The sequence below is a fragment of the Gorilla gorilla genome, chromosome 3, assembly GCF_029281585.2.
Source record: "Gorilla gorilla gorilla isolate KB3781 chromosome 3, NHGRI_mGorGor1-v2.1_pri, whole genome shotgun sequence".
NCBI classification, from domain to species: Eukaryota; Metazoa; Chordata; class Mammalia; order Primates; family Hominidae; genus Gorilla; species Gorilla gorilla.
Genome location: NC_073227.2, coordinates 9,632,069 through 9,644,124, shown reverse-complemented (window position 1 = coordinate 9,644,124; position 12,056 = coordinate 9,632,069). Strand labels below are relative to the sequence as shown.

General features: G+C 54.9%; 1 protein-coding gene across 5 annotated transcripts in view; it reads left to right on the top strand.

Annotated features, from left to right (window-relative positions):
* RNF212 (ring finger protein 212) overlaps window positions 1–5,463 on the top strand; it is a 55,556-nt gene extending 50,093 nt beyond the window's left edge. For all 5 annotated transcript variants that reach the window (XM_019026074.3, XM_055384304.2, XM_055384305.2 and 2 more), the window contains 3 exons: window positions 3,198–3,270; window positions 4,714–4,880; window positions 5,215–5,463. In XM_019026074.3, coding sequence (XP_018881619.1) covers window positions 3,198–3,270; window positions 4,714–4,880; window positions 5,215–5,219 — 245 coding nt within the window. In that variant the 3' untranslated portion in view covers window positions 5,220–5,463. The remainder of the gene's footprint in view (window positions 1–3,197; window positions 3,271–4,713; window positions 4,881–5,214) is intronic.
* The last annotated feature ends 6,593 nt before the right edge of the window (window positions 5,464–12,056 follow it).

The window sequence follows — 12,056 nt, the reverse complement described above, 5'->3', positions numbered from 1 at the left end:
GGCCAATGATCTGTGCATGTGGGGAGCCGATATCCAGTCAGTTCCTGGTCCCCTGTGGCATCACTTCTGTGGCCGCACTGGATCCCCCTGCACGTGCCTGTGCTGCTTCTGTCGGCCAGGGTTCCGGGGAAGCTGCCTCTGTCTGGCTCTCTTGTTCTCAGCATCTCCCCGTTATTTTTCTGACTGGTCCCTGCCCTCCTTACCCCTCCCCAGCCAGGACTGTGGGCCTCTCCAGGTCCTGCAGATGGACCCCTCGTGGCTGATGAAAGTGTTCCCCTCCCACCTTGAGCCCACCCCCTCTGGAAGCAAAGCTGCTGGCCCTCAGCTACCCACCCTGGTGCAGCTGTGCTCTTGCTGGGTAGAGTGGGGTAGGGGGAGGTGGAGCAGCTGCTTATATGCTGCTGGATTTGGTTTGCTGGTATTTTATTGAGGAATTTTGTGTCTGTATTCACCCTCAGGCTGGGAAGCCAAGTCCCGCTCCTCCCAAAGCTGCAGCGGGATTTCAGGAGTCAGTGTGTTCTGATTTCAGGAGTCAATGTTTTCTGATTTGTTGTCTGCCTTGAATTGATTTCCAGAGGCCTGAATGGTTGTTTGTACCATTTTGTCCAGTTTCGCACTTGGCTTCGTAGAGATAACTCATTGATTTCTACTCCACTGTAGCCAGCAGTCCTCCTCAACAAGCACTCATTGAATGAGCTGGTGAACGGCAGGTCCTGGACCCCTCACATGCTGGAGTGGCAGGCGGGCCATCTGCGTTGTCTGCCCTGCAGACTCACTGAGCAGTGTGTGGGGCTGTCTGACCTGTCAGCAGGGGTGCAGGGCGCTCACTCTTCAGTACGCGGTCGCCTCCAGAACACAGCACAGTGGATCTGGCATCACAGGGAAACAGGCTGCTGGACATCCAGATGGTGAAATTTACTCTCTTCAAATGTCAGCATGTTTCAGTTAAATTTTTCAAATGGACATCTTTGTGAAACACATTAAATAGCATTACTCCCCTGAACGGAGACCGCCGCGCTGGAAGGTGTTGTGGGAATGGGTTATCCCTCTGGTCACCTGCTTCTTAGTGGGACTGAAACATGGCGCCCCCTTGGCACCCTGAGGAGCTCCTCCCATCTCAGGGCTGCTGTGCTCTCGAGAGCTGGCCTGGCTCTGGGTGGCTTTCGGGCCTTCCTCTAGCACTCCCTGGCGGCCCCTTTCTCCGAGTCACTGCTCTTCAGGATGACGCCTGGTGTGACTTGATTCTCAGCAGAACCTGAAGGACTCCTCAGGTTCTCCAAGCCCTATGGGACACACAGGGGGCTGATCGGCAGGGGTCTTTTGGGTCTGAGATCCCATGGCCCACACTTGGCTCTCTTGAGCACTGCTTGCCAGACCCTGGGTGAATTGTTGGCCTCTTGGGTCCTCAGTCTCTTCATCTCTGTTGATAATAGTTATCTTGAAAAATTTCCATTGAGTAAATAGGAAACAATTTCTTTTTTTTTTTTTTTTTTGATGGAGTTTTGCTCTTGTTGCCCAGGCTGGAGTGCAATGGTGTGATCTCAGCTCACTGCAGCCTAACCTTAGCCTCCCAGGTTCAAGTGATTCTCCTGCCTCAGCCTCCCTAGTAGCTGGGATTACAGGCATGCGTCACCACGCCTGGCTAATTTTGTATTTTTAGTAGAGACAGGGTTTCTCCATGTTGGTCGGGCTGGTCTTGAACTCCCGACCTCATGTGATCCGCCCACCTTGGCCTCCGAAAGTGCTGGGATTACAGGCATGAGCCACCACGCCCAGCCAACAATTTCAACTGACCATATAGTATTGAGCATAAGTTACTTAACAAAAGATACCTGCCATCGTTATTATTTGTGGTTCTGTGTGTTCAATGTACAGGGTTTTGTTTTAATCAGTGGTGTGAGGCCGACGGATGAGGAGGCAACAGCTATGAGGAAAGGAGTTTCCACTCATAGTTCCCCAGAGACCCCCAGGGAGGGAGTGAGGGGAGACCTAGCACCTTGGTTGTGGTTCTCACGGGAGGATCAGGCAGGGTGAGTGGAACAGGCCGCCCAGGCTTGGGATTGGCTCTGAACACGGGCTCTGGATTTGTTGGCTTTCATATCAGAAGTGTGCTCACCGTGGCCTCCTGCCTCTAGGAACTGGCTGTCCCTAGGAGGGCAGTCTCTGCAGAGTCCACAAGCCTCCAGAAGCCAAACCGTGATACAAGACAGAAGTGAAGGCAGCACTCACACAGCCTGCTCAGACAGCTTTCCTTCTTGCTCTTAGCTGTTCTTTGGAGCCTTCTCAGGGTCACCTGCAGACTGAGGAGTTACGATGCCTCCCGCAGGCAGCATCCTCACAAGGTCCGCACAGCCCCGGGGCAAAGACAAGACCCCTGTTGGGGGCACGGAGGCTGCCTCATGCTTGGGGCCTCCTGCCCCACAAGCCGGCAACCCCCCGACGTGCCGCGGCAGGCAGGGCACTGGCCAGTCACAGTCACTGCGCTGGGGAAGCCTAATGCTTGGGCTCCCTCACTGGGTGGCTTTCCCAGCCTGGGGTCCAGGAGCAGGTGTTGCTTGAGAACTCAGTCGTCACATCTCCCCTTTCATGTTACAAGGTGCCTGGAGAAAGCAAACACGGGTGGGGCACTGAAAGAACTTCTGGACGCGCTTTTGCCCTTCCGGCAGTTCTCAGGGTAGCAGGAGCCAAGGCTTGGGAGAGGCGGGGGAGGAAGCTCGTGCTCCAGATGCTCATTGAGTACCTGTGTATGCCAGGCACAGTCCGCATGCCCACAGCTGCCCCGTTGACGGGCAGGCTCCCCTCGCAGAGCCCACGGGCCGAGGGCCCCTCAGTGAGGCTGAAACTCAGCTGGGACTGGCCAGTTCGTTTCCAGGTCTTGCTATCCAGCTGCCGATGATTCAGATGGCTTACATATTCTCTAAGCTGCAGAGGTGCATAAAGGTAGAAAGATTAAAATGTAGGATATTTACGCCCTCATGTGGAAGACCCGGGGCTTCTCAGAGTGTGGTGTTGGCACGAGGGCTGCCCGCAACCTAAGAGGACCCCGTGTGCCTGTGTGGTTCTGCCTGCCACTGCCCTCGTGGCAGGGAGGCAGTGACAGCTACGGAGAAGCGCAGCAGGCTGGCCTGGTCGTCGTCCTCAAAGCACCATGATGTGTTAACATGAACAACTCGTGTTTTATTCTTGTTCCACCACAGGTAGCGTCTCCTCCCGGGGCCCCGAGCATCCCGGCCTGACGCCGAGTCAGAGGAGCGTGGGAAAGCCTCTCAGGTAGTGCCCCCCGCAAGGACCTTCTTCACAGCGTTCTAACCCCCGCAAGCACCTTCTTCACAGCGTTCTAACCCCCGCAAGCACCTTCTTCACAGCGTTCTAACCCCCGCAAGCACCTTCTTCACAGCGTTCTAACCCCCGCAAGCACCTTCTTCACAGCGTTCTAACCCCCGCAAGCACCTTCTTCACAGCGTTCTAACCCCCGCAAGCACCTTCGTCACAGCGTTTTAAAGGAAATTGTCAGCAAAATAAAACTGCTCATCATCCCACTCACCAGAGAGAATTACTGCTAAAAGTTTAATATGTTGCTTTTCATTCCTGTTTTTACACACTTTGAGTCAGGTTTTGTTGTATATACCACTTTAGAGTTTGCTTTTTTTTTTAGCCAGAGTCTCACTCTTTGTCGCCCAGGCTGGAGTGCAGTAGCACGATCTTGGCTCACCGCAACCTCCGCCTCCTGGGTTCAAGTGATTCTCCTGCCTCAGCCTCCTGAGTAGCTGGGATTACAGGCATGCGCCACCACACTCGGCTAATTTTGTATTTTTAGTAGAGACAGGGTTTCACCATGTTAGTCAGGCTGGTCTCGAACTCCCGACCTCAGGTGATCTGCCTGCCTCGGCCTCCCAAGGTGCTGGGATTACAGGCATGAGCCACCATGCCCGGCCAGGAGTTTGCTTTTTTGAAGCTAAGATATAACGTAGGCATTTGCCCTGTTGCTAAAAACTTCAAAAGTACCACGTGGTGACTGCGTGCTGTTTTACCACAGGAATAGGCCGTGGGTCAGCGGGCGTCTTCTATAAAGGGCAGGTAGTAAATATGTTTGGTTTTTGGGGCAGCTGCTCAGCTCCACCTCTGTATTGAGAAGGCCGGGGCAGGCAGTGTGTAAATTAATGGGTGTGGCTGGGTTCCAGTAAAACTTTATTTACAAAAACAGGTGGCAGGCTGGACTCAGCCCCAGCCCCGGAACAGACCACAATTCACCTCCCCCTGCTCTTCTCAGACCTCTGGGTGGCCTCCCACTCCGTCTGCTGCATATTTAGGCACACACCGATGTCTCTGTCAACCGAACTCGTGTGTTCAAAGGTCCGGTGGTCTCTCTAAAAGGCAGACCCTCCCATGTCAGCCCCCCAGAGCCCTTGAGTGGCTTTTGATGCCTGCGGTCCAGTCCACCCCTGGCTGCCTGCAGGCCTCAGCGTTCTCTCACACCCCCACCTCCCATCCCCGCTGGCCTGGGTTGTCGACCCTCCTGGGTGCCCACGGGCCCTGCAGCATCGGTCCACATCTTCTGCTGGCCGCCGGGCGGGGGTGTGCGTGCTGCTCCGAGGTACTCAGAGATGCCTTTGAATCCAGGCCTTTAAAACCACAAAACGGTCAGTGCTGTAACTGTCGTGTCACCAGAGATGCTCCGAGCATTCATGATTTTGTGTTTCTTTAATTTATTAGGATTCCACCTCTGCAAATCCCCTACAAGGGACCACCACTAACGCCAACACCACAGTTACCAGGGAGAGCAGGAAGAGGGGACTCTCCAAGCTTCGGGGGCTCCCAGGCCAGGCTGCCCCCGCGGCCGCCCATCAGCATCTCCAGCCTGCTGCAGAGGCAGTGTTTAGGCAAGTGCTCAGCCAGCCTCAGGAAGAAAATGCTCTTGGGAAAGTGCGTGTGTAAAGAAGCTGTTTAACTGAGTGTGTGCCAAGGGCAGACATGGAGCTCTAAACGTTCTCAAGAGTTGTGTTTCTGAGTTTTGCCTTAGTTGTTCAGAAACGCAGTAATGTTCACTTTTATATTCATTGTGAATTTCCAAAATTATGACTTAAACATATTGATAATACTCTGAAAATACTAAGATGACATCTGAATTTTTTAAAATACACATTTTAGTGAATAAACTCTTCTCCCCAGCTTATTTTTTGTATGTAACATGTGCACCCTCATTTTCCTCAACAGTGTGAAGTTTTGAAGTCATTTCAAAGACAAAGTTGATGTGTTTTTACCACGACTTCCATGCCTCCTGCGGGACCTGCTCACCTTGGGGCAGTGACACCTGAAAGATGAGCACCCAGCCACCCGCTCTGCCCCCTTCCAGTCCTCCAGCCTTCGTGCCCACCAGCATGTGTACGTTAGACAGCCAGTGCGACTGTACTTTCCCTCTTGTTGAAATAAGTCATGTAGTGGAATAAAGTACTTTTCTGAGTATCAGGGCTAGCATATATGTGATACATTTGCAACTTTACTGTTAACTTGGAACTTCCTTAAAATGTTGGTGCTGGAGGCAAAACGAACACCTGCCTGTTGATTTCCTGTTAGAAGCTTCCGGCTGCAGCTCGCGGGGGAGACAGGTCTGTTGTGGGGTGCGCACGCAGCGTGGGTCGGCCCCGCCACATCCTGCGTTAGGTGATTACTACGCATTCTGGTCACACAGTACTCACAGCTGGCCTGTGATGCCGGCTTCAGCGGATGAATCTCTGTCAGGTCCGGAGATGAATTCCGGGCCTGAGCTCACCCTGCAGATGCGGCCTGCGTGGGTGGAGCCTCCTCATCCGTCAGGAGGGTGGGGTCTCCTGCAGGAGACGCCCCTGTGCACGTGGCTCCCAGAGAGTCTCAGAGCCCACGTCTCTCCCGCCAGCCGGGACCACACAGGGTTGGAAAAGAGGCTTATGGGGTTAGTTCTAATCTTTTAGTTTGCATTTACCTAAAAAGTGTCAAAGAACTTTGTTATCTCACTCGAGTTAACAGCAGCCGACCACCACGTGAAGCAGGAGAATCCTCACCTTCACTGCAGGCGGAGCTGAGGCACTGCCGGGCTGCACACGGAGACTTTATTTCAGGTGAGGCGTCCCTGCCTTCACAGCAGCCTCCCAGGCGCCTCCCCTGGGCCCTCCAGATGCCAGGATGCCTGGGCTGCTGGACAGAGGGTGCCCATGTTCTTCTGGAAGTCATGGCATTCATGGCTGTCCCGGATTGACTGTCCCCTCTGGGAGCTGACTATCCCCTCTGCCAGGAGCTGACTGTCCCCTCCAGGAGCTGACTGTTCCCTCCGGGAGCTGACTGTCCCTTCCGGGAGCTGACTTTCCCCTCCGGGAGCTGACTGTGCTCCAAAAACTCGTGCTGAAATCAGATATGCAAAAATCTTGTAGTAGCGTGCGTGTTCTAAGTTGGTTTCATTCCCAGAAATTTCAAAACATGAAATCATGAATCGAATTATGGCACTGGTGCTGCATTCCCTGTATGTGCTATGTGATATGTGCATGCGGGCTTCACACGTCCAGCTGCAGGCTACATGTGAAACACAAGCGGTAGGAATCGCTTCTCTTCCCGCAGCTGCCGTTCTCACGGTTTACCTCGCAGGGCTCAGCTCAGTCTGCAGCGGCCGCCTTGGTTCTGGCAGGTGGACTTGCTGGAGCTGATCCTGTAAAGGAACGTGGCCGGGGCCGTCCTCATGCCTGTGGTGTTCCTTAGGGGACTTCTTTGAAAACTTTGCCAAGAAATATTGCCCCGGGGCTGCCCGCCACTGCCTCACCGTCTCTCCAGGCAGCCCCGGGCCCTTCCGTCTGGGGGCTGATGAGTGGTCCCTGATTTTAAAATTGCAGTTTCTTCCATCACTTCACCTTTCTAGACATAAACTTGAAGCCATACTTGTAGCATTTCCTGTTCTTTATTGTTGTTGTTTTTCACAGTTGAGCCTGCATTTGGCCAGGGTCCACCCCGCAGCACCTGGTTCTGTCCAGACGTTCGCTAGGGGCAGCCCTTGTGCCTCGATTTGCCACTGGCGCACCTCAGCACACCTTTCCTTCTTTTCCAGTGATTGTCACCAGAAAAGGCACAATTTAGTAAAACATCCAGACAGTGGCACAAGCTTGCTCCGTGGATGGAGGCGACAGACAGCACTGCCGAGGCGGAACTCCCGCCTGTCCTCATGCAGTGCATGAAAGCCCACGTTCAGCCCAGGAACAGCAGCGTGGGGCCTGAGAGATGATATGTGAAGGCACGAGCTGTGTGAAACAAGAGTGTGAAAGCCCAGGGCCAGCCGTGCGGTCATGATGGAGCAGCAGAGACTGGCAGGGGGCACAGGACCACAGAGGGGCAGTGCCCTCAGCTCTTCATGCACGTCCTGGGCTAGAAGTGGGCGGCACCTTTTCTGCAGGCTCTGCCACTCCCACGTGTGGGTGTACAGCAGCCAAGCCTTTCCCCCACCCCCCACCGCCCGCTGTGAGTTGTCCTGCCCGGTGGTGTCTCGTGGGCTGTGCTGCAGGCAGTGGGGGGCTGCCTCCACCACTCGCGGTGCAGCTGTGATTCAGGGCCAAGACATAACCTTGGGCTGAGTCCCCCACCGCTGTGCAGCCTCAGGCATCATCCCTCAGGCCCTGCGCTGCTGTGAGGACAGGTGGGAGTTCCACCTCGGCAGTGCTATCCATCGGCTCTATCCACAGAATAGCTTTGTGCCACTGTCTGGATGTTTTACTAAATTTTGCCTTTTTTGGTGAAAAAAATGGTTCCCTGCTGTATTAGTCTGTTCTTACGCTGCTAATAAAGACATACCCGACTGAGACGGGATAGTTTATAAAGGAAAAAGGTCAAATGGACTCACAGCCCCACATGGCTGGGGAGGCCTCACAGTCATGGTGGAAGGCAAAGAAGGAGCAAAGGCACATCTTACATGGTGGCAGGCAGAGAGTGTGCACAGGGAACTGCTCCTATAAAACCATCAGATCTCATGAGACTTATTCACTCTCATGAGACCAGCATGGGAAAGACCCGCCCACATGATTCAGTTACCTCCCATCGGGTCCCTTCCACGATGTGGGAATTGTGGGAGCCACAGTTCAAGATGAGACTGGGTGGGGACACAGCCAAACCACATCACCTGCCCGTCTAAGCACCACGTCCACAGTTCAAGATGAGACTGGGTGGGGACACAGCCAAACCACATCACCTGCCTGTCTAAGCACCACGTCCATCTCATCAACCAGCACAGCAAGGCCCTCGTGGTGACAGCATAGGGAGGCAGTTGCCAACAAGACATGTGGTTCGAGCTCTCTGTGTGTGTTACGGGAAGTCCGGAAGTGCCAGGGGAGTGGACACATTGCTCATTGTGATTTTTATTTTCTCACTAAGCTTCTGAGTTTTGAGGGAAAAAATATTTGAGACTAAAACTAATGTTTATAGACATGTCATTAATGCTGGGTGGGATTTGGAGGAAATGCTGGAGAAGGAACTCTGCCAGAAGGAAGGAAGCCGTTCACTGGACTGATTAGTGCAGACGGACTCCATGAGTTCACACAGCATTCTTCAGGAAAATAATGTGATGTTAGCTCAACTTGACCACATTTTGTTTCCTTCAGGATGTTTGCCACTAATAATGCTGTTCTCCGCAAATTAAATGAAAAAATGGTCATTTTGCTGGCAGTGTGAGAATGTTTAGTTTCATGGCTGGTTAACAAACATAGGCAAAACACTTCCGGGTTAACAGTGGCCTCAGCCACATTTCCATCCATTCCCGTCCGAGCGACCCGCGGCCTCTGCGGCAGTGCTGGCCGGCAACACTAGAGGGCGCTAGACCAAGGGAGCCTGAGCGGTGCCCGCGCCCGGCTGGGTTTGTTCCCCCAGGAAAGCGTCTGTTTAGTGCCGCCCGCCGAGTGTGAAAGCGTTGAGCAACTCTGCAAAGCGACGACCTGGGCTGATGAGGCAGGACTGGGAGGCTCCGTCTGCTGTACGTGAAGGCAGTGCCCAGCAGGCACAGCCAGCGCTCGTGCCGCGCCATCCGCCAGCTGCCTGGCTTATCCACAACCAGGGAAGCAGCGGGGCATCCTCAAGCTGCTCTGTGTGGGGTGCTCTCTGTGAAACAGCAGCAGCAAACCCAGAAGCCGAGGTTAGACACTCAGCATTCGAGGAAAGAACGCAGAGGCGGAGGCCACGGCGCTCAGAAACTGCCATATTTAGAGATCACACGGAGCCATAGGGTAAGTCTTTAGACTGGATTCTTGTTTCTACAAGTAGTGCAGACCCCCACCATGGTCCTTCAGAAGCAAATGCACAGCATGGACATGAAACGATGAGACCAACTGTGAACTTCTCAGGGTGGCTTCACAGCCTGGGCTGTGCCTTACGATGCATTATATTCAAATGTGCCCAATGATGTGATTTGCACCTTCTACCTAATCCATTGACGGGTAATCAGCATTTTACTCCAGTAGGTACTAAATCAATATTTGACTATTTCTCCACCATCATGGCTCCCGATTCCTCGTGGCCCCAACTGTGGCAGACACCTGGAGATGGAGTGGCTGAGGGGCGTCCCCAGGCCTCTCCCCAGGTGCTGGGCCCAGCCTCCACCTTCAGGTGCTCCCCCACTCATAGCACAGCACCTTCTAGACCTGTTTCTGGTCTTTCAGAATTCCTATTTTGTTGGACTGAGGTCCTTTGTTTTGATTTTAATAAAAATGGGGTCTTAGCCTGACCAACATGGCAAAACCCCGTCTCTACTAAAAATACAAAAATTAGCCAGGCGTGGGTGGCACACACCTGGAATCCCAGCTACTTGAGAGGCTAAGATGGGAGAATCACTTGAACCTGGGAGGCAGAGGTTGCAGTGAGCCAAGATCACGCCACTGCACTCCAGCCTGGGCAACAGAGTGAGACTCTGTCTCAAAAAAAAAGAGCGGGGGTCACACTTGAGGTTGTTCCATGGACTGGCCCCTTTGTTTGGCATGAGCTCTTGTAGCTCACTTACAGAAGTGAACCACGACTGCGTGTTCCACTCTGAGAGGCACCGCGGCTTCCTCTCTTCCCGTCACAGACAGCGCAGCCGTGAGCACCACTGCATCATCCTTGGCGACGAGCCAAGCCCGGGGGTCCTCCTGGGCTGCATCTCCTGCCGGGCACCAGCCTCCTCCGCCCCTTCGGCACTCGCCAGCCAATCTGCAAGGGACACACTGAGGAGCAGACAGGCAGCGCTTCCATGTCGGTACCATGCCCAGCGCCCTGACGGAACACGTGACCGAGGACACAGGTGCAGGGGGAGGCAGGGGACTAAGACCCTGAGCAAGTCATGAGTAGGCAGCACCCTAAGACGCTGTCCCAGGACAGCCAGGAGGTGAGCAAGGCTGAGGGAGGGGAGCAGAAGGCCAGTCTCAGTGCTGGGGACTGTGTAGGACCCAGGCAGCCTGGGGTGAGGGGGTGCTAGGGCTGGAGGGGAGAGGAGAGGTTGGGAGGTCTGGAGGGGCAAGGGTGACTAGGGTTCCAATGATTCCCCTGATGAGTTCTGCCAGTCCTGACAGGACGGGGTTGGGGGATCAAGGCCCAGAGCTGCCACAGAGGAAGGCGTCAGTGAGGAGATGGATTTGAGCATCGCCTGCCTGAGTGGTGGGACAGAGAGCCAGATCTGTGGCCACAGGCGAGGCCAGGGCCCCGGGACCCTGGGCAGGAGCTGCTGGCTGTGCTGGGGGGCAGTGATGGAGAAGAGGGCAGGAAACCGGAGGGAAGCTGAGTGACAGGGTTTGGCTGTGTCCTCACACAAATCTCACCTTGAATTGTACTCTCCATAGTCCCCACGTATCAAGGGCGGGAGCAGGTGGAGGTGCCTGGATCATGGGGTGGCTCCCCTATGCTGTTCTTGCAATATTGCGTGAGTCTCATGAGATCTGATGGTTTCATCAGCGTCTGGTACTTCCCCTGCTTGCACTCACTCCGTCCCGCCACCCTGTGAAGAAGGGACCTGCTTCTCCTTTGCCTTCCACCATGACTGTAAGTTTCCTGAGGCCTCCTCAGCCATGCTCAACTGTGAGTCAATTAAACCTCTTTCTTGTATAAATTACCCAGTCTTGGGCAGTTCTTTATAGCAGCGTGGGAACGGACTAATACGCCGAGGAACGGCGTGAGTGATTCCTCGGCCCAGCCAAGATGGGGAAGGGCGGCAGGTGAGAGGCTGAGGGGGGGGGGGGGCAGAACTGGAGCCGAGTTGGGGGCAAGTCAGGGACAGGCACAGAAGGGGACAGTAGCCAGTGCCACTGGGCTAGGACCTCTGGGGGTCTCTCCTGCAGCTCAAGAGACTGGCATGTGGAGAGCCATGGCCAGGCTTGGTTGAGAAGGCCACTCACTACAAAGCAGAAGCAGCCACATGTGGCTGGAGTGGCCAGCGCAGGGCCCCCGGTACGGGAGAGTGGGTATCCGGCCACATTCGAACCTCTGCCCCACATACAGCCTCCCACAGGGACCCTCCAGGAGGCCCCTGTGTGGGCGCCTCCCACTGGATACGCGGAGAGGCGCAAGGTTCCTCGTGCCCTGTGCTCGGGGCAGCCCATCAGTCTCACTGTGCTGCAGTCGCCTGATGCAGGTGCATGCTCCGAAGGCAGATGAGCCCACAGGAGCTCCTGCAGCAGGCTGGGCGTCTGTCCGGAGCACTCTGGGTGTGCTTCCATTTCTAATAGGAGCGAGTTCATATTCAGGTCGCTCGGGCCGGCACGAAGCCCCAGGGGTAACAGATGCTCCCCACGGACGCTGGGGCCCCGCCCTCGGGATGGCCTTCCCTTTCCTCCCCCTGAACAGTTTTCACCACCACCACCCTTTCCTGCCTTCTTCACCTAAATCATCACCAAAGCATGCTGGGTACTTCTTGGAAAGCGACCGGCCTTCCTGAGTGAGGGTCTCGCTCCGCATCGGATCAGGTGGCTTTCCCGAGGCCGAGTGCCCACTGCACACTGTGGCGGCCGGCTGGGCCTGGTCTTCCTTGGCAGCCACCTCGAGGAGTGCAACTGGCTGGCATCCGGCAAGTCTCATTCTTAGCTTTAAAA